Below are 23256 nucleotides of genomic sequence, written 5' to 3' on the forward strand. Positions count from 1 at the left end.
TTTGGCATCAAACCAACTTCTCTGGGAAAATTCCCTTAGGGAGCTGTATACTGTGATGGACTGGACTTCACAAGAGGACTAAGATGGCAGCCGAGGAGCACCTTCTGCAGGGTCCTGACTGCCATCACACTCAAAGGTTGCTGCCAGTAATTGACAGCAGCACTTCAAGAGTTAAACAGCAGTGACAGGCGCAAGCTCCGATTGCTGCTGTTACAGGCAGATGCCGGCTGTGTAATACAGCCATATGGGGCGGGCTCAGCTCCTGAGAACGCTTTTTACATGAGGACCTGACATAGGACGTACTATTATGTCACACATCAGGAAAGGGTTGATAAATGAAGAGTCTCGCCATAACAGATTGGCTGTATTCCCAGAGCACCAGGTTTATACCTTATAAACTATGCGCATCACCTTTTACCGCATGTAAGTGGGACTCTGTCAACCCCTTTATAAGATCACAAATGCCCTCTAATACCTTAGAAAAAGTATTTTATTCATGACCCGTGCCGAAAGCAAATTGCACGGTGTGGTCACAGTGGTTGAGGTCTCGCGCCTGCGGAATCAGAAACTGACGAAGGCGCGAGACCTTGAGCGTTGTGTGATGACGTAAGAGACTTCATCCACTTCTATCAAGATGGAAGAGGTGGTGTTTGAAGGGACTAGGGCGTCACTGAGCATGATCTGGAGACACCCATTGGAACGGACTGCGCAATTTACATGCAGGGCAGAGGCATAAATAAGACTTTTTGGGGGGTATGCAGGGGCACCTATGAATTTATAGGAAGGAAACCCATTTACATGGGTCCACGCAGAGCTCACGGTTGTTCTGCTATCACCATTCAAGTCTATTGGCCCCATAGGCGCATGTGCCCGGACCCCGTTTTGTGGGGATTTCAGATGTAGGCTCTGACGGAGACACAATGAGAAAGCACCCTTGGTTAAAATATCAGTTTTAGCCTTTATTGTGCTTAGTAATGTCATAATATATCACTGGCTACCTGCACCTTCCACTAGGTGGCACTCACCGCATACGGTTTTATTTCTGAGTTCAACGTATGGGCTGTATGCAGTAAGCTCCTATGCTCCCTCTAGTGGTGGCTACAAGCAGCCGAAATTGTCAGATATTCCGCACAGGGAATTTTGCGTTTTGTATTGGAGGGAAAAAAAAAAATCCGAAATCTGTAAAAGCAAATAATAAGATGAATGTTGGAACCTAAAAACAACATGGTGATAAAAGGTGGAGATTCACATTAAAAAGGGAAAAATTAATGTGTAGTAATCAAGCTCAACCTTACGAGAGGAAATAGTGTTAATGATATTTATTCAAGTGGATAAATATGAATGCAAGAATACAGCGCACACATTAATGGAAACTAATTATGGATGACATGATTATTAATAAATGCTTGCAAATATAACCAGCAGATGCTACGAACTGTTAAGAAAATGGAGTAAAGTGTTAATAAATGCTTACAAAAAGCAAAGGACTACACTTAACAGCTAATACTAGGGAATGCTAATGAAAAACTATTAAAAAACTAGTAAAGTATTAATGGACGGTAACAAAGCCCAGCGCAGACTAATTAGTGTTACCAGTGGCTGGTTAGTGCCAAACTTATTACTGGGGAACGCTAATTATGGAATATGAAGACACAATATGCTAATAAAAGCCAGAGGAAACTGCGGAACACTGATGTGTCAGAACATATGCAATCTAGCTACAAAGAACCCAACTGGAAAGGAAAAAAATATCTGAATGTTAATGATGGCGGATGTTCTGTCATTGCAGTTAATTAAAGCTTTTTGTCTAAGGAAAAATGGATATATTATTTAGGGGAAAAATTAAATATTCAATAAAAAAGAACAAATCTGCACTTAACACCCATTTTTGGGTTTTAATTTTAATTATTTTTTTTACTGTAGTTGACGGCAACGGATCAGATTTTCCATCTTCACGGTAACGAGTCTGAATTTAGAATGAGACTTTCTATCAGATTTTGGGGCAGATTTATTACAACTGGCAGTTCACTTTACGGTTTGTTGGAATGAATTGTGCCAAAGCTATAAAGTCGCACACCTCTTAATATGTTTGACACATTATGATGTTTCTAAAAAGTAAAATATTAAAATAAAATTAAATCACATGCTTGCTATGAACAGGTTTATACAGGTCCTTCTCAAAAAATTAGCATATAGTGTTAAATTTCATTATTTACCATAATGTAATGATTACAATTAAACTTTCATATATTATAGATTCATTATCCACCAACTGAAATTTGTCAGGTCTTTTATTGTTTTAATACTGATGATTTTGGCCTACAACTCCTGATAACCCAAAAAACCTGTCTCAATAAATTAGCATATCAAGAAAAGGTTCTCTAAACGACCTATTACCCTAATCTTCTGAATCAACTAATTAACTCTAAACACATGCAAAAGATACCTGAGGCTTTTAAAAACTCCCTGCCTGGTTCATTACTCAAAACCCCCATCATGGGTAAGACTAGCGACCTGACAGATGTCAAGAAGGCCATCATTGACACCCTCAAGCAAGAGGGTAAGACCCAGAAAGAAATTTCTCAACAAATAGGCTGTTCCCAGAGTGCTGTATCAAGGCACCTCAATGGTAAGTCTGTTGGAAGGAAACAATGTGGCAGAAAACGCTGTACAACGAGAAGAGGTGACCGGACCCTGAGGAAGATTGTGGAGAAGGACCGATTCCAGACCTTGGGGAACCTGAGGAAGCAGTGGACTGAGTCTGGTGTGGAAACATCCAGAGCCACCGTGCACAGGCGTGTACAGGAAATGGGCTACAGGTGCCGCATTCCCCAGGTAAAGCCACTTTTGAACCATAAACAGCGGCAGAAGCGCCTGACCTGGGCTACAGAGAAGCAGCACTGGACTGTTGCTAAGTCATTCGGAAATCGAGGTGCCAGAGTCTGGAGGAAGACTGGGGAGAAGGAAATGCCAAAATGCCTGAAGTCCAGTGTCAAGTACCCAGTCAGTGATGGTGTGGGGTGCCATGTCAGCTGCTGGTGTTGGTCCACTGTGTTTCATCAAGGGCAGGGTCAATGCAGCTAGCTATCAGGAGGTTTTGGAGCACTTCATGCTTCCTGGCACCTGCTCACAGTGCCAAAACCACTGGTAAATGGTTTACTGACCATGGTATTACTGTGCTCAATTGGCCTGCCAACTCTCCTGACCTGAACCCCATAGAGAATCTGTGGGATATTGTGAAGAGAAAGTTGAGAGACGCAAGACCCAACACTCTGGATGAGCTTAAGGCCGCTATTGAAGCATCCTGGGCCTCCATAACATCTCAGCAGTGTCACAGGCTGATTGCCTCCATGCCACGCCGCATTGAAGCAGTCATTTCTGCCAAAGGATTCCCGACCAAGTATTGAGTGCATAACTGAACATTATTATTTGATGGTTTTTTTGTTTGTTATTAAAAAACACTTTTATTTGATTGGACGGTTGAAATATGCTAATTTATTGAGACAGGTTTTTTGGGTTATCAGGAGTTGTAGGCCAAAATCATCAGTATTAAAACAATAAAAGACCTGACAAATTTCAGTTGGTGGATAATGAATCTATAATATATGAAAGTTTAATTGTAATCATTACATTATGGTAAATAATGAAATTTAACACTATATGCTAATTTTTTGAGAAGGACCTGTATTTGCAAAATAGTTTGCACCATTTTGTGACTTTGATTTTCAGATTTCTGTTTTAGATGTTGAGGACACTGCTGCTTCTCAAAGACAATACCCACTTTTTTTGTGAAAACTTTAAATTTTCATGTGCAAAGTTTGAGCACACCTTGATGTGCAACTTTTTTAGGGGCAGTTTATGCCCCAAACTTAATTGATTAATAAACGTGGACTTTTTTTATTTTATTTTTGTAACAATTTTGTAGCAATTTTGAAGAATTCTGCTTGCTGGCAGAGAATGAAAATACTTGTCACTAGAGATGAGCGAATCGGTTCCCAGGACCCTGGTCCTGTGAACGATCTCGACCTGCCATTGGACAGGGTCCTTCCTCTGAATCGATTCGGTCATATCTCGGTGTCATGGATAAGTTCAGTATAACAAGGACAGAATTCTCGGAAAATGATGAAGAAATGAATTGAAACACATAGAATATTGGTTCTTGCTTAGTGGACCTGCCATTTATAGATTACTGCAAATACAGCAGGGTCTTGTATAGAGAATCAATGGGAAGAATTACATTCAGATGCCTTGTATACATCAGCAAAGCTCACAAGAAGCTTCTAAAATTGTCTCCCATGAATATTTCTCAGGAAGCAAACACTTTAAAGGGATTGTCTAGGATTATACTTTATTATAGAATGAGGAAGCTCCTCCCACCCAATCCGACAACTGCGGCTTGTACTGAGCAGTGTGAGATCTCGGCAGGGAGGAGGAACACTGGAGATCTGTCAATCAGGTTAGGTGGGCAGAGATTGAGTGTAAACTTAAAAAAAGATTATTGAGCCATTTTGATATGTATTTTATATGTATTTACACCAGCATCATCAGGTCTAAGAGATCTAGTCAACAATGTACGACGTTTGTATTGTTAAATCTGATGACAAATCAGTTTTAACTCTCACGGTGATGGTCTTTGGTGTTCTGACAAATAGTATTGTGGGAATATTAATATGACCTCTCATAAGCACATAATTATAGGGGTCTGGACCTATTTTCTTACTATAGATCAGGGATGTCAAACACACAGACGGCCAAAATGAAAAACTTGGACAAAGTCGCGGGCCAACCTGCATACAGAATAATTGACCCCACATAGTCCTCTGTACAGAATAATGGCCCTCACATAGTCCTCCATACAGTATAATAGGTCCTACATAGTCCTCCATACAGTATAATAGGCCCCACATAGTCATCCATACAGAATAATGGGCCCCAAATAATCTTAATAGGCCCCACATAGTCATCCGTACAGAATAATTGGCCCCATACAGTCCTCCATACTGTATAATAGGTCCTACATAGTCCTCCATACAGTATAATAGGCCCTACATAGTCCTCCATACAGTATAATAGGCCTTACATAGTCCTCCATACAGTATAATAGGCCCCAAATAGTTATCCATACAGAATAATGGGCCTCACATAATCCTCCATATAGTATAATAGGCCCCACATAGTCATCCGTACAGAATAATGGGCCCCACATAGTCCTCCATACAGTATAATAGGCCGCACATAGTCATCTGTACAGAATAATGGGCCCCACATAGTCCTCCATACAGTATAATAGGCCCACACAGTCATCCGTACAGAATAATGGGCCCCATAAAGCCCTCCATACAGTATAATAGGCCCCACATAGTCCTCCGTACAGAATAATGGGCCCCATATAGTCCTTTATAAAGAATAATGGACCGACATAGGAGTGGTGGTTCTGGTGTCGCTGGCCAAATAAAACCACCATGTGGGCCCGAGATTCACATATATGCTCTAGATGCTTAAATATTAGATAGAACAGTATTCTACATGTGACTTAAGTATATATACCGTTTGACAGTGTATATATTGAAGCAGACAGTAATACTGTACCTGGCATTGTCATTGAGCGCTGCAGAAGGATTTTCCACTGTGTTCGCATTTCTCATCTAGTAAAAAATAAAAATAGACAAAGGCACAGAGACAAGTGTGAATAATGTTCAGGATCGTTGTATAACTGTCATTACTGATGAGATGCCACAGGTCTTCACAGTCTGGGTACCTATAATCTGCAGGTGTCGCCTCTATGAAGGAGCCTATAGAAAAGGCAGCACAGTACGGTCACGACTGTGTTATTTGGGCACTTTATGAAGAATGGTAGGGTGGGTGTGTGTGCGCGGGGGGGTGGGGGTACAACTTTGTCTATCAATGTTATAAAAATCTTCATTTAAAAAAGGTCTTTAAAATCCACTTGATACATTGATCAGGAAATTAGACGAGACTCACATTTTGAGGATAAAAATGCCGAGTGTTCGAAACGCGTTAGTGCTCTTTGCTTCAGTATAGGAAGTGGATTTTAATGGGTTGCCCACTATTGGACCACCCCTGCCTAATCAATCCAGCGCCCCATAGAAAATAAATAAGGTTAATCAGCCGCTGTTGTTATTTCGTCAAAACAGACGGAATATTGCCGAGCTGCTGCCACTTGGCTACAGTGGTCACATAATAGAACGTCACTTCGCCCGCCGAGAACAGCAGTGCCGACAATACGATGCTGGAGGTGAGCATCCATTGTCTTTATAGTTTGGGGGGAACTGAAATGATGAAGCAGGGGTGGTCCAGTAATGAACAATACCTTTTAAAGAAGATTTCCACATAAAGTTTATTGTATTGGTGCTGGACAGAGTCCTTCCTTCATATTGTACGCTATCCCCAGCCAGCGCGGCCGGCGTCCCTGCACCAGACTCACACTAGATACTACACCTTGGCTTTGTGTACCTTGGCTTTGTGTACCTTGGCTTTGTGTTTTTACTGATTGCACAGACACTATCCAACCTGAAGCCAACACTGGGAGTGAATTTAACGAGTGTACAGCACCCGATATCTCTGACAGTCCCATAGACAATGAATAGAGTAATGTGCAAACTTCAGAGCTCTGTTCCAGGGATCTTTAGGGGTCCCCTCAAGTTATCAGCTATCCAGTGGACAAGTGATAATTTGCTAAGTTGAGATGACCCCTTTCCAGGTATGGTAATACTAGGTATCCTTTTTAAATGAATAAAAAAAAAATAGTAAAATTTTGACAAAATGTAAACTAAAAGAGGACCAGTCACTTTCCCGAAATCTGCATATTTTACCCGGTGTAAATGCCGCTGTTCTCCTGAATCCGGCGCTGTTTTTCTTTTGTTCTTGCGCCTCTCCATTCCCAAGATATTGTCCCCATCTTTCTTGTATATAAATCTAGTCTTGTTATCCAAGTGGGTGTGGTCTCAAAGAAGACGCCCACTGAGAAGAGTTGGTGACCACACCCATTTGTCTAAAAATTACTCGATTTACATACAGTGAAGAAAGGTTCATATCTCAGGAATTGAGAGGCGCAGGAACAAAAGAAAAACGACGCCGGATTCAGGAGAACAGCGGCATTTACACCAGGTAGAAAGTAGATATTTTGGGGTAGAGACTGGTTTTCTTTAAGGCTTTCTACACCTTTCAATGATAGAGGCCAAAATAACAGAGAATTGTCGATGCAGACGATGCCTATCAGGGCCCATTCACACAATATCGTGGAGGACAAGGAGCCTTCAGGGCTGCGCACAGAGTTTTTTGGGCCAGTATTAGAGACCCATGGGCATCGCATGTGGTGGAGTATGTGAAATCTCAGCATGAACCCACAAATGTCATAAAATGACAGAGACCTAAATCCGTACCTTTGTGCACGCTGCCATGTACAACCTGATCATATTATGTTCCCAGCCACTGACATTGGGGTGAGCCACGCTAATGAGGGGAAATGTCAATATTCATTGAAACGTGAAGGACCCAGATATATTCAGGAGCTGCGGATAATTAGGGAGGTTTCATAGAAATAAATACCGATAAATGGAATCCGCAATCCGCAGTGTTAGATCATCTCCTAGTGGCTGATCCATGTATACCCGAAGACCGGACGGTGACAGCCGGCAGGTTATATGCCGATCATAGGAGGGCGGCGATCACTGATACACAGCAACCGGAGGAATGTATCAGGCGTCTGTGCAGAAATACTACAACCGCCCTAGAGAAGAATATCTTCCATCTATACTCACTTCGGAGTCCAGGATTGCTCTCTGCTCCGGTTTCTCCTTCATCTCTCTGGCTTCCTTTAATGACTTTGTTAGATAGTGAATTTCTTCGTTCTTACTGGCAAGATCAGACTCCAACATTTCACAATCTCCTTCCAATTTCAAGACATGAAGTTTTTCTATATCCAGCTGATCCTGGAATAGAACATGTGGCATCGATAAGCAAATGTCATGAAACCTGCTGTATATGCAGAGCCAGACTGCGGCATTGCCGGCGCCTCGCAGGAAACGCGGGGTTATTACTCTTAGCTTAACTATACATATATAAAATATATACACGCACAATCTATATACATCAGCATCAAATAAACTGTAAACTAACTGAATGTGTGACCAAACCCTAACAGGAGTGCAGGAAACTGTGTCAGGTATAATAGATAGATAGATAGATAGATAGATAGATAGATAGATAGATAGATAGATAGATAGATAGATAGATAGATAGATAGATAGATAGATAGATAGATAGATACATTAGATAGATAGATAGATAGATAGCTGATAGATAGATGATAGATAGATAGATAGATAGATAGATAGATAGATAGATGATAGATGATAAATAGATAGATAGATAATAGATAGATATATAGATAGATAGATAGATAGCTGATAGATAGATAATAGATAGATAGATAGATAGATAGATAGATAATAGATAGATGATAAATAGATAGATAGATAGATAGATAGATAGATAGATAATAGATAGATAGAGGATAGATGATAGATAGATAAAAGATAGATGATAGATAAATACATAGATAATAGGTAGATAAATAGATAGAAGATAGATGATAGATAGATAGATGATAGATAGCTGATAGATAGATAATAGATAGATAGATAGATGATAGATAGATGATAAATAGATAGATAGATATATAGATAGATAGATAATAGATAGATAGAGGATAGATGATAGATAAATACATAGATAATAGGTAGATAAATAGATAGAAGATAGATGATAGATAGATAGATAGATAGATAGATAGATAGATAGATAGATAATAGATAAAAGATAGATAGATAATAGATGAATAAATAGATAGATAGTGGATAGATAGATAATAGATAGATAACTAGATGGATGGATGGATAGATAGATAGATAGATAGATAGATAGATAGATTCAATACTATAGAGGAAAAAATCCTGCACCGCTGCCACACCTGAGCCCAAATATCCACTGCGTGTGATTACCACGTCAAATACACTTCCCTTTCAGATTTACGGGTGCCAACCCATGTAAACAATTGCATAAATCCATATACTGAAGAGCAAAAAGGGTGGCACTCACCGTTTCCAAAATCCAATCTTTATTGTGACAAATTAAAACATCTTCAGCAGGGGGGTAGAATGGAAAGAAAAAAACAGACAACGGCCGTTTCGTGCTCCCTTGCACTTCACGACCCATAGAAGCGCAAAGGAGCACGAAACGGCCGTCGTCTGATTTTTTTTCCCGTTCTACCCCCCTGCTGAAGATGTTTTAATTTTTCACAATAAAGACTGGATTTTAGAAACGGTGAGTGCCACCCTTTTGCTCTTCAGTATATGAATAGATAGATAATAGATAGATGATAGATAAATGATAGATGATAGATAGATAGATAGATAGATAGATAGATGATAAATAGATGACAGATAGATAATAGATAGATAGAAAATAGATAGATGATAGATAATAGATAGATAATAGATGATAGATAATAGATAGATATGAAATGTCTGGATAAATGGAGGGATAGATGATATGAGATAGATAAGAGAAATAGATATGAAGATAAATGTATCTTATCTCTTTTTTTGGACTTTCTTGGTACTTTATTATTGTTTACAATTGGAGCTGAAGATTGCAAAGTCTTTTTTAGAAATAATAGTTGAATCTATGGAAAAATCTGTGCCTTGGTATAAATAATGTATGTTTGCGGTAATGTATATTCTACCCCATAGGAATCACCAATCCTCATGGTATTGATGTTTCTTTATTCTTTTACACTGCACTTTATTTACTCGTTATAATATTGTATTTGTTCTTCACTCCTGGGTCTCAGGTTGGGTAAACCTCATATCATATTTGAGCTATATCTTTGACATATACAGTACAGACCAAAAGTTTGGACACACCTTCTCATTTAAAGATTTTTCTGTATTTTCATGACTATGAAAATTGTACATTCACACTGAAGGCATCAAAACTATGAATTAACACATGTGGAATCATATACTTAACAAAAAAGTGTGAAACAACGGAAAATATGTCTTATATTCTAGGTTCTTCAAAGTAGCCACCTTTTGCTTTTTTCTTGCCATCATACAATTTCTAACAGTCTATTCAGTAGGACTATCAGCTGTGTATCCACCAGACTTCTGCACAACACAACTGATGGCCCCAACCCCATTTATAAGGCAAGAAATCCCACTTATTAAACCTGACAGGGCACACCTGTAAAGTGAAAACCATTCCCGGTGACCACCTCTTGAAGCTCATCAAGAGAATGCCAAGAGTGTGCAAAGCAGTCATCAAAGCAAAAGGTGGCTACTTTGAAGAACCTGGAATATAAGACATAATTTCAGTTGTTTCACACTTTTTTGTTAAGTATATAATTCCACATGTGTTAATTCATAGTTTTGATGCCTTCAGTGTGAATGTACAATTTTCATAGTCATGAAAATACAGAAAAATCTTTAAATGAGAAGGTGTGTCCAAACTTTTGGTCTGTACTGTACACAAGGAATATGTGCCAAATATATTCACAGAAATCGATTTACCTGAGTGAGATCAAAATAGTGTTACCCGTAAAGGGATTTTTCCACTTTTCCGTAAATACAGCTTTGTTATATAGTTGATGGACTACTTCCTCATCATTTCAGAATTCTCTATTATCAGCGAACAGAAACATTCATTGTCCCCCACCCAAAAGACTAAATGCCAGGTTCAGATATAAACAGCGCAAGTTTCCATTCAATGACAGCAAGCTGCGTTCTGGAAAGCTACGAGAGACAAATTAACCCCTTCATGTTACGGCCAATTTCCATTTTTGCGTCTCTGCTTTTTCCTCCCCTTTTCACCAGATCCACAATTGTTTTATTTTTCTGTACACATGACGGCTCGTTTTTTTGTGGGATGAGTTGTACTTAACACAATTCATTTTACCGCATTATGTTCTGGGAAAGAGGAGAAAAATTCCAAATGTTGATGAAAAAATGCAATTTTAACATTGTTTTTTGAGAATTGTTTTTACGGCATACATTTTGATATAAAAATGATTTTGCGGTATTATGATTCTCCTCATCCGGAGATACCAAACATGTGCCGTTGTGTTGTAAATTTAGTAGTGAAAAAAAATCAGGTTTGCAAAAAAAATATATATTTTTTTGGGGTTGTTTCACCATATTCTGGGACTCAAAGTTTTTATTTTTTGGTAGATGGAGCTGTGTGACGGCTTATTTTTTGTGGTGTGAGACAACTTTTTTATTGATACAATTTTGGGATAGATGTGACTTTTTGATAACTTATTACAGCATTTTTTGTGGAATTGTAGCGACCAAAAATTTTTTTATTTTTTTCGTTTACAGTGTTTACCGGGTTAATTATGGTTATATTTTGATAGATCGGACTTTTCTGGCAATACCAAATATGTTTTTTTATTATCTAGATTTTAATGGCAGAAAAGAGGGTGATTTGAACTTTTAGGATTTTTTTTTCATAGTTTTTTAAACCTTTTTTTTTTACTTTTCACTATTCCTATTAGTCCCCTTAGGGCAATACCACAGCATTCCTGCATATAGTAAAAAATCTTGGTCTTCTTTGAAGCCCAGACAAGTGGGGAGGTCGTCAACAGACCCCCTGGTTTCATAACAACCCATTGGCGACTTGCGATCACGTCATGTGTGCGCCAATGGGTGCATAGATTTACGCAAACAAGTCCAGCATGTGTTAAATGCCGCTGTCACATAGAGCACCGGCTCCACCTGCGATTGATAGAGGCAGAACCTGGCTGTAATACACAGCCAGGATCGGCCTGGTAATGGGGCCGGGCTCACCCCGTGTGTCCGCACCATAATCCTACTTCCGACTAGCACCGTACATGTACAGCGCATGTCGTGTAAGTGTTAAATTAGAAAGTTACAAGAGCTATATTTTGAGCAACCATCAAAGAAAATCTGACACCAGCTTTCACACTACAAACAGAATAGATTATTAAATAGATCTCTTAGATCTGATGAGTCTGGTGTACTTACTTAGAAAATCAGTGTCAGAATGTCTGTAATAATCCTTTCTCAAAGTATCGCGCAATCTCTCTCCACCCAGCCTCACTGACAGATCCTCAGTGTCCCTCCTCCCTGTTGCTGCTGAGACCTCACATTGCACATGCATTATCATTTTGTTACCTTGAAGAGCTTTTCCCGCTGCTGACTGACTTTGAGCTGTTCTTGCAGACTTTCGAGGGAAGCCGTCTCACTTTTCCAACCATCTGAATTCTCCAATTTGGGGGACGTAGGTGGCGCATTAAACCCTCTTCCTGAGAATGAAGTGGTGTTAGTTTTAAGGTTTCCTGTCAATTTTGGCTTTTAAAGGGGGGTCGTAGAGGAGTTACCCGGGACTAATTTATTTTTTTTACTATGGACCTAAAAACTAACAGACAGGTTTTTGCTATCTACCTGCCTGTTGTGTCCAGCGCTGATCTCTGCCGCTCCTGTCGGCGATTCTGCTTCTTCCGCTGACGTCCCTTCGATAGAGCAGTAGCTTCTCTCTGTTCTGCTTTGTTGATGGGTCGTGACTGCCGACGTCATGCCGATAGACAGGGGAAAGCTGGCAGACAAACTTCAGGAAGCTGGCTGTCAATCAGCATGATGTCACCGGTCACACCACGTCGTCAGAGTAGCCCGGAAGAAGAAAAGATGCTCTGTTGACGTGGAGCAGCTGAAATCGCCGGCAGGAGCAGCCATAGTAAAAAAATAATATAGTTCTGGATAACCCTTTTATTGGGAGACCCCCACAGTATAATGTGTATTTGTTCTAGTGCAGGGATGTCAAACTGGAATACACAGAGGGACAAAAAAAACTTGGACAATGTCGCGGGCCAATCTTGATATTTATTTAAAAAAATGTCTACGATTGAAGTTTTTCCTTATCACGATGGAACTTTTCATATGGAAACAAACATGAAAAAGTACAGTTTAATTAACAGATCTTAGAATAAAATTAGCATATAATCACAAATGGGGCATACTGGAATAATATAATATGTTATGTAAGAGCTGTAAAAAGCATATGGACCAATGGGATAATTTAAATATGTAATAAAGGATAAAAAAAACTTGAATTAATAAATAATACAGGTAAAGTATGATGCCAACAAATGTGCCGTCCAAAGTATGATACCCCACATTGAATTCCTCCACAGTACCCTCCACGCGCACAGTATGATAACCATACTGTACGCTCCCAGCAAAGTATGGTGACCCATCACAGTATGATGCCCCAACTGTGATCCCCACACAGCCCTCCACACAGTATATTAGGTCCCACATAGTCCTCCACACAGCATAATGTATCTCACATTGTCCTCCATACAGCATAATGGGCCCCACATAGTCCTCCACACAGAATAATGGGCCCCACATAGTCCGCCATACAATATAATGGCCCCACATAGTGCTCCATACAGTATAATGGGCCTCACATAGTCCTCCATACAGTATAATGGGCCTCACATAGTCCTCTATACAGAATAATGGACCCTGCATAGTCCGCCATACAATATAATGGCCCCGCATAGTGCTCTTTACAGTATAATGAGCCTCACATAGTCCTCCATACAGTATAATGGGCCCTGCATAGTCCGCCATACAATATAATGGTCCCACATAGTGCTCTATACACTAAAATGGGCCTCACATAGTTCCATACAGTATAATGACCCCACATAGTGCTCAATACAGTATAATGGGAAAGTTGGCTATTATTTTGGGGTGGGGGGACATACTGTATATCAAGCTGATTTTACAAAACACTTATGAGTATGTGCACAAGTTAAGTATTTGGTGCTTCATTTCTGCATCTCTTAGCAAGAAAAAATGCTGCATAAAATTGGCGCATTTTTGCTGTATTTTTGTTGCGTTTTCTATTTGCGTTTTTGGTGCAGATTTTTCCCCACTCGTTAGAATTGACATCTGCAAGTCTAATATAAGCATTGTGGGCTTGAGACTTCAGGAATCTCATTCACTTTGCTGGCACAACCCTTCTGGTTGTGTGACAAAACTGCCCAGATAAAAAAGCGACAAATATGCAACGTGTGCACAGGCGCTTACAGATCATATTGGTTTTACCTGCTTCAGAAAATGACAAGAGCTTCGTTGACAAGACCGAAATGTGGTTTTTCAAGCATGCTATCTGTTCCTCCTTATCAAGTAACTGCTTCTCAAACAAATCGGTCTAAAGAAAGCAGGAGAAAGACGTTATATGATCAGGGGAAAGAAAGTAGCCAAACGTCTCATGGCCTACCTAAAAGGGTTGTAATGGCCACAGCCCATTAATGGGACTCTGTCACGAGGTATTTGCTACCCCATCTGAGAACAGTATGATGTAGGCGCAGAGACCCTGATTCCAGCGACGTGACACTTACTGGTCTGCCTGGTGCAGTTTTGATAAAAATCACTGTTTTCTCTGCTATAGATCTACAAGTTCTCTCAATGCTGAGCTGTGTATAACCCCGCCCACACCACTGCTGTGTACACTGTGCCTAGGCAGAAAGCTGCCAATCAGGTGTGGGGGAGTGGCTGGACTACCTGACAGCAGCTCTACTAGTCCTCTTGTGATAATCTCCTGGTGATAAAACACTGATTTTATCAAAACTATAGTAAGCAGCCCATTAAGTGATACATTGCTGGAATCAGGGTCTCTGTCTCTACAGTATGCTGCTATCATAGGTGGCAAAAAAAAAAATCTTTTAAGTAACCTGTCTTGTATAAAACATATTTCTGAGGGAATAGTCATAACAAACTTGTTTTTTTTTTTCACCATCCCCGTCCCCACACAGAGCAATGCTCCTTCCTACCATTTGCTGTAGTTCCTTCTTGGCTCGTTCCTTATCCATACATGCCTGACGATATGCTTCGTAGGCTCTATTAAGTTGATCTCCTGTGTTTTTATCCATATTTCCCAGTTCTGTATCATCACTAAAAAGGGTGTGGGAGATGATAGCGACCTGCAAAGATGAGAGAACAACAGGGATGAATCGGGGGAAGTTTTCTATGACACTTTTTACATTATATCCCCAGGCCGACTCACCTGAAAAGCATGTAAAAGCTAAAGTTTCCAGTGACACTTCTGAGAATCTCGCTTCCTTAAGTCATTCTTGGGTGATGTAATGAAGTTATGTTTGTTTTCTATCTGTAAATATTACAAAGGTTACAATGAAACGAGAGGAGTTAAGAAGTCGTGATGAAGCCATTGTAGTAAAGAAAAACAATTCTTGTGACCGGAAATTTTGGCTTGAGATCGTCTACTTCTAGAACGACATGTTGCTTTGAATGTATAACTCTTTTACATACAATACGGGGAGATTGAGGTTCGAAAATGTAATTTTTATTTTACATTCACATGAAATTTTTGCATCTTAGTCTAGGGAGACACGAGCGTATTCCTTGTCTTCCGAGAGAATCGGATCGATTTTGCACATCACATTCTGATCTGAGTGTGATCGGATTCTCTCAGATGCAGAAAAGATGGAGAAAAAAACTGGTCTGTGGAAATCGGACTGCACTCGGATGGCTTCTGAGTGCAGTCCGATTTCCACAGACCAGTTGGTTTCCACATTGGATAGTACTTGTTCAATTATTATGGTCGTCGTTTCCCCATTTTAGTCATTTTAGAAACATAATCTACATCTGATTGCTGGAGATCTCACCCCTGGCGGTAACCCTACCAATCATGAGTAAAGGGGGTCTTATTTCCTCGAACTGAAAGAGGTCAGCAGTCACCCTGAGCTTCGATTTACAGATCATTAAGATTAAATCAAAATGTTGCCAAGACAACTTTTAGATACAGCACACGCCTATGATGACAGCATTAATGAAATTTTTCAAAAATATTCTTTAATTTAAAAAAAAAAAAAAAAGATATTCACTTTTACATCCAGTACCCAACATGAATGAGGAAGAGAAAACATTGTGAATTATTTCCCATCAGTGTGTAACCACCTTCAAACAATGCTGCGTACGGTGACGTGGAGATGACTGTGCGACTTTCTAGTTGCACCATTTTCTTTTTTTATATTCTCTTCCTGATGTCGGTGGAAAAAACAAAACATTTTCACAGCCTTCAGAGGCTGAAAACCGTCAATGTGTCGCGTTTTTCAAAGCAGAACTTCAGCCACAAAGTATCCAGTTTAGGACTCGCTCACACTGGCGTATAAATAAATAAATAAGTGCAATCCGATAAAAAAAAAATCGTATCGCACTCGGACCGATGTTATTCAGTGATTCCGTGCAGATCTGTGTATTTTTCTCAGCTGTATTCGATATGCTGCGATTTCATTCTGAAATCGTCAGTGCGAGAAAAAAAAAAATCACATGTCGTACGGACCATCAGTATGACATCCGATTATTATGGATACATTACAATTCTGTAGCATAGTAAACTGTAAATGGTTCTATATAAGATTAATAACTGCCGAGAAAAGAAACGGATATTATATATATGGATGATAAGTGAGAAAAAGTCATCCCATTCTCCTGGATGAGAATAAGGCTACTTTCACACATCAGGTTTTCGCCGTCAGGCTCAATCAGGCTCAATTTTGAAAAAAAACGGATCTGGCAACATTTTCTGCCGGATCAGTTTTTTTCTTATTGACTTGTATTAGCGCCAGATTGTGCCAGATGGCCATATGTTTCATCCGTTTTTCGGCGGACCCGGCAAAAATTTGTTTTCAGGTGTCTAGAAAAAATGTCTACAGTAACGTTTTTTGTCTGCAGCGAAAAACCGGGCAGCGCCGGCGCTTCCGGCTTTTTGCTAAAATGGAAGGCGCCGGATCCGGAAAATGATGGATTCCGGCTCCGGATTCCGTTTTTGTTAAACTGAGCATGCTCCATTTTTTTTAATCCAATTATCTGGACATCCTATTCGAATCTGTCGAAAAAAAACGGATCCGTCGCATCAGTTTTTCCCAATTTGTGACGGATCCGTTTTTTTCATCATTCGATGGATTGTGCCTGACGGCAAAAACCTGATGTGTGAAAGTAGCCTTAGACCGATTTATATTTAAGTGTGAGCGAGCCCTTAAACAAGATTCTGTGAGCCAAACCACTGTTTCTTCCACTGAGGTTGTGTGCACACAACGTCTTTTTCAGGGGGATTCCTCCTGAAAAAGCGTTTCATAAAATGAACATACTGCACAGCAATGTCAAAACGACACTGCTGTGCACATGTTCAGTCTTTTGTTACTTCTTTTAACAGTTTCAGGGTTCGGAAACCATGGAATAATTGAAATAGTCAATACGTCCATTCTTCAGGAGGCAAGATAGGGAAAAGACACCGGTGGTGGAGCCGCCACAAAATTAAGCGCAAAAATGTAATCTGAGCAGTTCTAGGAAAAAAAGACGGCAACTTTTTCCTGAAGTGAATATGCCTGGGAAATATTCTAAACAAACAAAAGCACCACAAACCGACCAAGCAGTCCAATAAAATAATTTAATTTTATTACTATATAATTATTAAAAAAGTTATGAAGCGGGAAAATAAATACAGGTCAAAAAATATATATAGGCCATAATGCCAGAATCCAAAGAGGTACAAAAACAATTGTATATAGAAAAACAAAGGACGCACACTCAGGAGAGCAATATAGTGTAACTCAAACTGAGTGAACCAGGGGTGTATAAAGTAGTATAAAAGCTGTAGGGATCATAAATCCATTGAATGGTAAGTAATGTTGATGGGAGAATCACAGTGGGTGTCACTACACTGCCCTAGTGCAAATAGTGAGTATAAAGGGCCAGAAACGTATAACTAGTCGATAAAAACAGGGCAATAAAAGCAAAATCGACTAGTTATAGGGCAGCGGAGAGACTCGTGATTCTTATGTTCAGTGCTTGGCTTTAGGGGTTTTTCAAGATCTTAAAATAAATTGTCCAGAAAGTGGAAATGGTATAATCAAGTTATCACCTATCCTAAAATTAGGTGATAACTTACTGGTCGCTGAGGGTCCAAATGACTCTGCAGTGCTCCTGCTCTACCGCCGCACCATTCCCGATGGGCAGGACTGTGGAGTCGGAGTCGTGGAGTTTGAGTCAGTGTCTATTTTGGTGGAGTTGGATTTGGAGTCAGTATCAAATTGACCAACTAAGACTCCTAAAATATATAATAAATTGGGTTCAGTAGTACAGTGCAGGATGTGATGTATTTTTTTTCGTGAGAATTTGGGAAAGTTCTGAAATGTCTTATAAAGGTCTCTTCTGTTCCTAATCTAAGAATCTAGGCTTTTAGTTGAGATAAATCTGTGCTGCACTTTATGCACATGCTCAGTAGTGACCAGTGCTGTGGAGTCAGTCCTGAGATGAATCTGTGCTGCACTTTATGCACATGCTCAGTAGTGACCAGTGCTGTGGAGTCAGAGCTGAGATGAATCTGTGCTGCACTTTATGCACATGCTCCGTAGTGACCAGTGCTGTGGAGTCAGAGCTGAGATGAATCTGTCCTGCACTTTATGCACATGCTCAGTAGTGACCAGTGCTGTGGAGTCAGAGTCGTGGAGTTGGAGTCAGAGAAATTGAGGAGTCGGCTTACCAACTCCACATCCCCGCCGATGCGGCTGCCGAGCGTTACGCTCAGCTCTTTCCAGCAGCACCATAGGAAATGAATAGACCGGTGGTCAGGCATCCGACCTGCTGCTCCTTTTTGTAAAAGATAAAATTTCCCGGTTTTGCCGATCAGTCCAGGATCCAACAGTTGCACCCCCACTGATCAGTAACCTATCCTGTGGATAGGTAAAAAGTTGTTTTCAACCGGTCAAGCCCTTGTTGTGTATTAACTGTAGCGGGGCTGATGAGTAGACGGGGACTGTTATGATCCTAGTGGCAAGGATCGCAGGTCAGACTAGCTAAGTAACTGAACAGATAACTAGCTCTGGGGAAGTGGTAACTAGATTGACCGCAACCTGATCCTATCCACAAACAACTATAGGCAACGTTACCTAAAAAATCCTAGACGTCTCGTCACGGCCTGAGAAACTGACTATTCCTGGAGGGAAAGTAAGTCCTCACTTGCCTCAGTGGAAGACCGCAAAGATATAGAATAGCCCCCCACAAATATTAACGGTGAGTTAAGGGGAAAGCACAAACGCAGAGATGAAATCAGATTTAGCAAATGAGGCCCGCTAATACTAGATAGCAGAAAATAGGAAGGAAACTGTGCGGTCAATAAAAAACCCTATTCAAAATATCCACGCAGAGATTGCTCGAGCCCCCGCACCAACTAACGGTGCGGGGGAAGCAACTCCGTACCCCAGAGCTTACCAGCAAAAAGAAATCACATGTTAGCAAGCTGGACTAGACTCATCATACACAGAAATCATATTGCAGGCAGATGAGCAAAAAATATTCAAACAGAACTTAGCTTATCCTGAAGAGGCAGAAAACGAGATAATCAGGAGTAATCAGAATAGCACTGAATACATTGACAGCCGGCAACAAGTGGAAGTGAAGCAGAGCTAAATAGGAACCTCCCTGGTGAATAACGAGGCAGCTGATCCAGCAGACCCGCAGGATAATAAACCAAACCACCAGGGGGAGCCAAAAAACCAAAGTCACACAATACCATCTGTGACCACAAGAGGGAGCCTGAAAACGGAGTTCACAACAGTACCCCCCCCCCTTGAGGAGGGGTCACCGAACCCTCATCAAAACTCCCAGGGCGATCAGGGTGAGCCACATGGAAGGCACGAACCAAATCGGCCGCATGAACATCAGAGGCGACAACCCAGGAATTATCCTCCTGACCATAGCCTTTCCACTTAACCAAATACTGAAGCCTCCGTCTAGAAACACGAGAATCCAAGATCTTCTCCACCACATATTTCAATTCTCCCTCAACCAGCACAGGGGCAGGAGGCTCAACCGAAGGAACCACAGGCACCACATACCTCCGCAACAACGACCGATGGAACACATTATGAATAGCAAACGATGCCGGGAGGTCCAAACGAAATGACACAGGGTTAAGGACTTCCAAAATCTTATAAGGACCGATAAACTGAGGCTTAAACTTAGGAGAGGAGTCCTTCATAGGAACAAAGCGAGAAGACAACCACACCAAATCCCCAACGCGAAGTCGGGGACCCACACAGCGACGGCGGTTGGCAAAGCGCTGAGCCTTCTCTTGTGACAGCTTCAAATTGTCCACCACATGATTCCAAATCTGATGCAACCTATCCACCACAACATCCACTCCAGGACAGTCAGAAGACTCCACCTGACCCGAGGAAAAACGAGGCTGAAACCCTGAATTACAAAAAAAAGGCGAAACCAAAGTAGCAGAACTAGCCCGATTATTAAGGGCAAACTCGGCCAATGGCAAAAAAGTCACCCAGTCGTCCTGATCAGCAGAAACAAAACATCTTAAATAGGTTTCCAAAGTCTGATTAGTGCGCTCGGTTTGGCCATTCGTCTGAGGATGGAAGGCCGACGAAAAAGACAAATTAATGCCCATCTTAGCACAAAAGGTCTGCCAAAATCTAGACACAAACTGGGATGCTCTGTCGGAAACAATATTTTCAGGGATCCCGTGCAAACGAACCACATTTTGAAAAAACAGAGGAACCAACTCGGAAGAGGAAGGCAACTTAGGCAAGGGCACCAAATGGACCATTTTAGAAAAACGATCACACACCACCCAAATGACCGACATTCTCTGAGAGACAGGGAGATCTGAAATAAAATCCATGGAAATGTGCATCCAAGGCCTCTTCAGGACAGGCAAAGGCAACAACAAGCCACTGGCACGAGAACAGCAAGGCTTAGCCCGAGCACAAATTCCACAAGACTGCACAAAGGAACGCACATCCCGTGACAAGGAAGGCCACCAGAAGGACCTAGCCACCAAATCTCTGGCACCAAAAATCCCAGGATGGCCTGCCAACACCGAAGAATGAACCTCGGAAATAACTCTGCTGGTCCATCTATCCGGGACAAACAGTCTCTCCGGTGGACAATGGTCAGGTCTATCCGCCTGAAACTCCTGCAGCACTCGTCGCAAATCTGGGGAGATGGCAGACAAAATCACCCCTTCTCTGAGGATACCAGCTGGCTTTGAATCACCAGGAGAGTCAGGCACAAAACTCCTAGAAAGAGCATCAGCCTTCACATTCTTCGAACCAGGCAGGTATGAGACCACAAAATCAAAACGAGAGAAAAACAACGACCAACGAGCCTGTCTAGGATTAAGCCGCTTGGCCGACTCGAGATAAATCAAATTCTTGTGATCAGTCAAGACCACCACACTATGCTTAGCTCCCTCGAGCCAATGTCGCCACTCCTCAAATGCCCACTTCATAGCCAACAACTCCCGATTACCAACATCATAATTCCGCTCGGCAGGCGAAAACTTTCTTGAAAAGAAAGCACATGGCTTCATCACAGAGCCATCAGAGCTTCTCTGCGACAAAACAGCCCCCGCTCCAATCTCAGAAGCATCAACCTCGACCTGGAAAGGAAGGGAGACGTCTGGCTGACATAAGACCGGAGCCGAAGAAAACCGGCGCTTCAGCTCCCGAAAGGCCTCCACAGCCGCAGGAGACCAATTAGTAACATCAGAACCCTTCTTGGTCAAATCCGTCAATGGCTTAACAACACCAGAAAAATTAGCGATGAAGTGACGGTAAAAATTAGCAAAACCCAAGAACTTCTGAAGACTCTTAACAGATGTAGGCTGAGTCCAGTCATGAATAGCCTGAACCTTGACTGGGTCCATCTCAATAGCAGAAGGAGAAAAAATGAAACCCAAAAAAGAGACCTTCTGGACTCCAAAAATACATTTTGAGCCCTTCACAAATAAAGCATTGGCACGCAGGACCTGAAACACCATCCTGACCTGCTTAACATGGGACTCCCAATCATCCGAAAAAAACAGAATATCATCCAGATACACAATCATAAATTTATCCAGATATTCGCGGAAGATGTCGTGCATAAAGGACTGAAAGACAGAAGGTGCGTTAGAAAGTCCAAAAGGCATCACCAAGTACTCAAAATGGCCTTCGGGCGTATTAAATGCAGTTTTCCATTCATCACCCTGCTTAATACGCACAAGGTTATACGCACCACGAAGATCTATCTTGGTGAACCAACTAGACCCCTTAATGCGAGCAAACAGATCAGATAACAATGGCAAAGGATACTGAAATTTGACCGTGATTTTGTTTAGAAGGCGATAATCAATACAAGGTCTCAAGGAGCCATCCTTCTTAGCCACAAAAAAGAATCCCGCACCAAGAGGGGAGGAGGAGGGGCGAATAAGTCCTTTCTCCAAAGACTCCTTTATATAACTCCGCATAGCAGCATGCTCCGGAACTGACAAATTGAAAAGTCGTCCCTTAGGAAACTTACTACCAGGAATCAAATTTATAGCACAATCACAATCCTTATGAGGAGGTAGAGAGCTGAGTTTGGGCTCATCAAATACATCCTGGTAATCTGACAAAAACGCAGGGACCTCAGAAGGAGTGGATGAAGCAATTGACACCACAGGAGCGTCGCCATGAATTCCCTGACAGCCCCAACTTGACACAGACATTGCTTTCCAATCCAGGACTGGATTATGAGTCTGCAACCATGGCAGGCCCAACACGACAACATCATGCAAATTATGCAATACAAGAAAGCGAATCACCTCCTGATGAACAGGAGTCATGCACATGGTCACTTGTGTCCAGTACTGAGGTTTATTCGTAGCCAATGGTGTAGCATCAATTCCCCTTAGTGGAATAGGGAATTTTAAAGGCTCCAAAACAAAACCACAGCGCCTGGCAAATGACAAATCCATCAGACTCAGGGCAGCACCTGAATCCACAAAAGCCATAACCGGGTAAGATGACAGGGAACAAATCAGGGTAACAGACAAAATAAACTTAGGCTGTAAAGTACCGATGGTGACAGATTTATCAATCTTTTTTGTGCGCTTAGAGCATGCTGAAATAACATGAGCTGAGTCACCACAGTAAAAGCACAACCCATTTTGCCGTCTATAATTTTGCCGTTCTCTTCTGGTCAGAATTCTATCACATTGCCTAGACTCAGGTGTCTGTTCAGAAGACACCGCCAAATGGTGCGCAGGTTTGCGCTCCCGCAAACGCCGATCAATCTGAATGGCCAGAGTCATTGACTCATTCAGACCTGCAGGCGTAGGGAACCCCACCATGACATTCTTAATGGC

General features: G+C 41.3%; 1 protein-coding gene across 4 annotated transcripts in view; it reads right to left on the minus strand.

Moving 5' to 3' along the window:
- TANK (TRAF family member associated NFKB activator) overlaps nt 1-23256 on the minus strand; it is a 100013-nt gene that overhangs the window by 18072 nt on the left and 58685 nt on the right. For all 4 annotated transcript variants that reach the window (XM_077272844.1, XM_077272845.1, XM_077272842.1 and 1 more), the window contains 6 exons: nt 15118-15219; nt 14885-15034; nt 14157-14262; nt 12216-12346; nt 7782-7952; nt 5590-5645 (listed from right to left, as the gene is read on the minus strand). In XM_077272844.1, coding sequence (XP_077128959.1) covers nt 5590-5645; nt 7782-7952; nt 12216-12346; nt 14157-14262; nt 14885-14983 — 563 coding nt within the window. In that variant the 5' untranslated portion in view covers nt 14984-15034; nt 15118-15219. The remainder of the gene's footprint in view (nt 1-5589; nt 5646-7781; nt 7953-12215; nt 12347-14156; nt 14263-14884; nt 15035-15117; nt 15220-23256) is intronic.

The sequence above is a fragment of the Ranitomeya variabilis genome, chromosome 7 (assembly GCF_051348905.1).
Source record: "Ranitomeya variabilis isolate aRanVar5 chromosome 7, aRanVar5.hap1, whole genome shotgun sequence".
NCBI lineage: Eukaryota > Metazoa > Chordata > Amphibia > Anura > Dendrobatidae > Ranitomeya > Ranitomeya variabilis.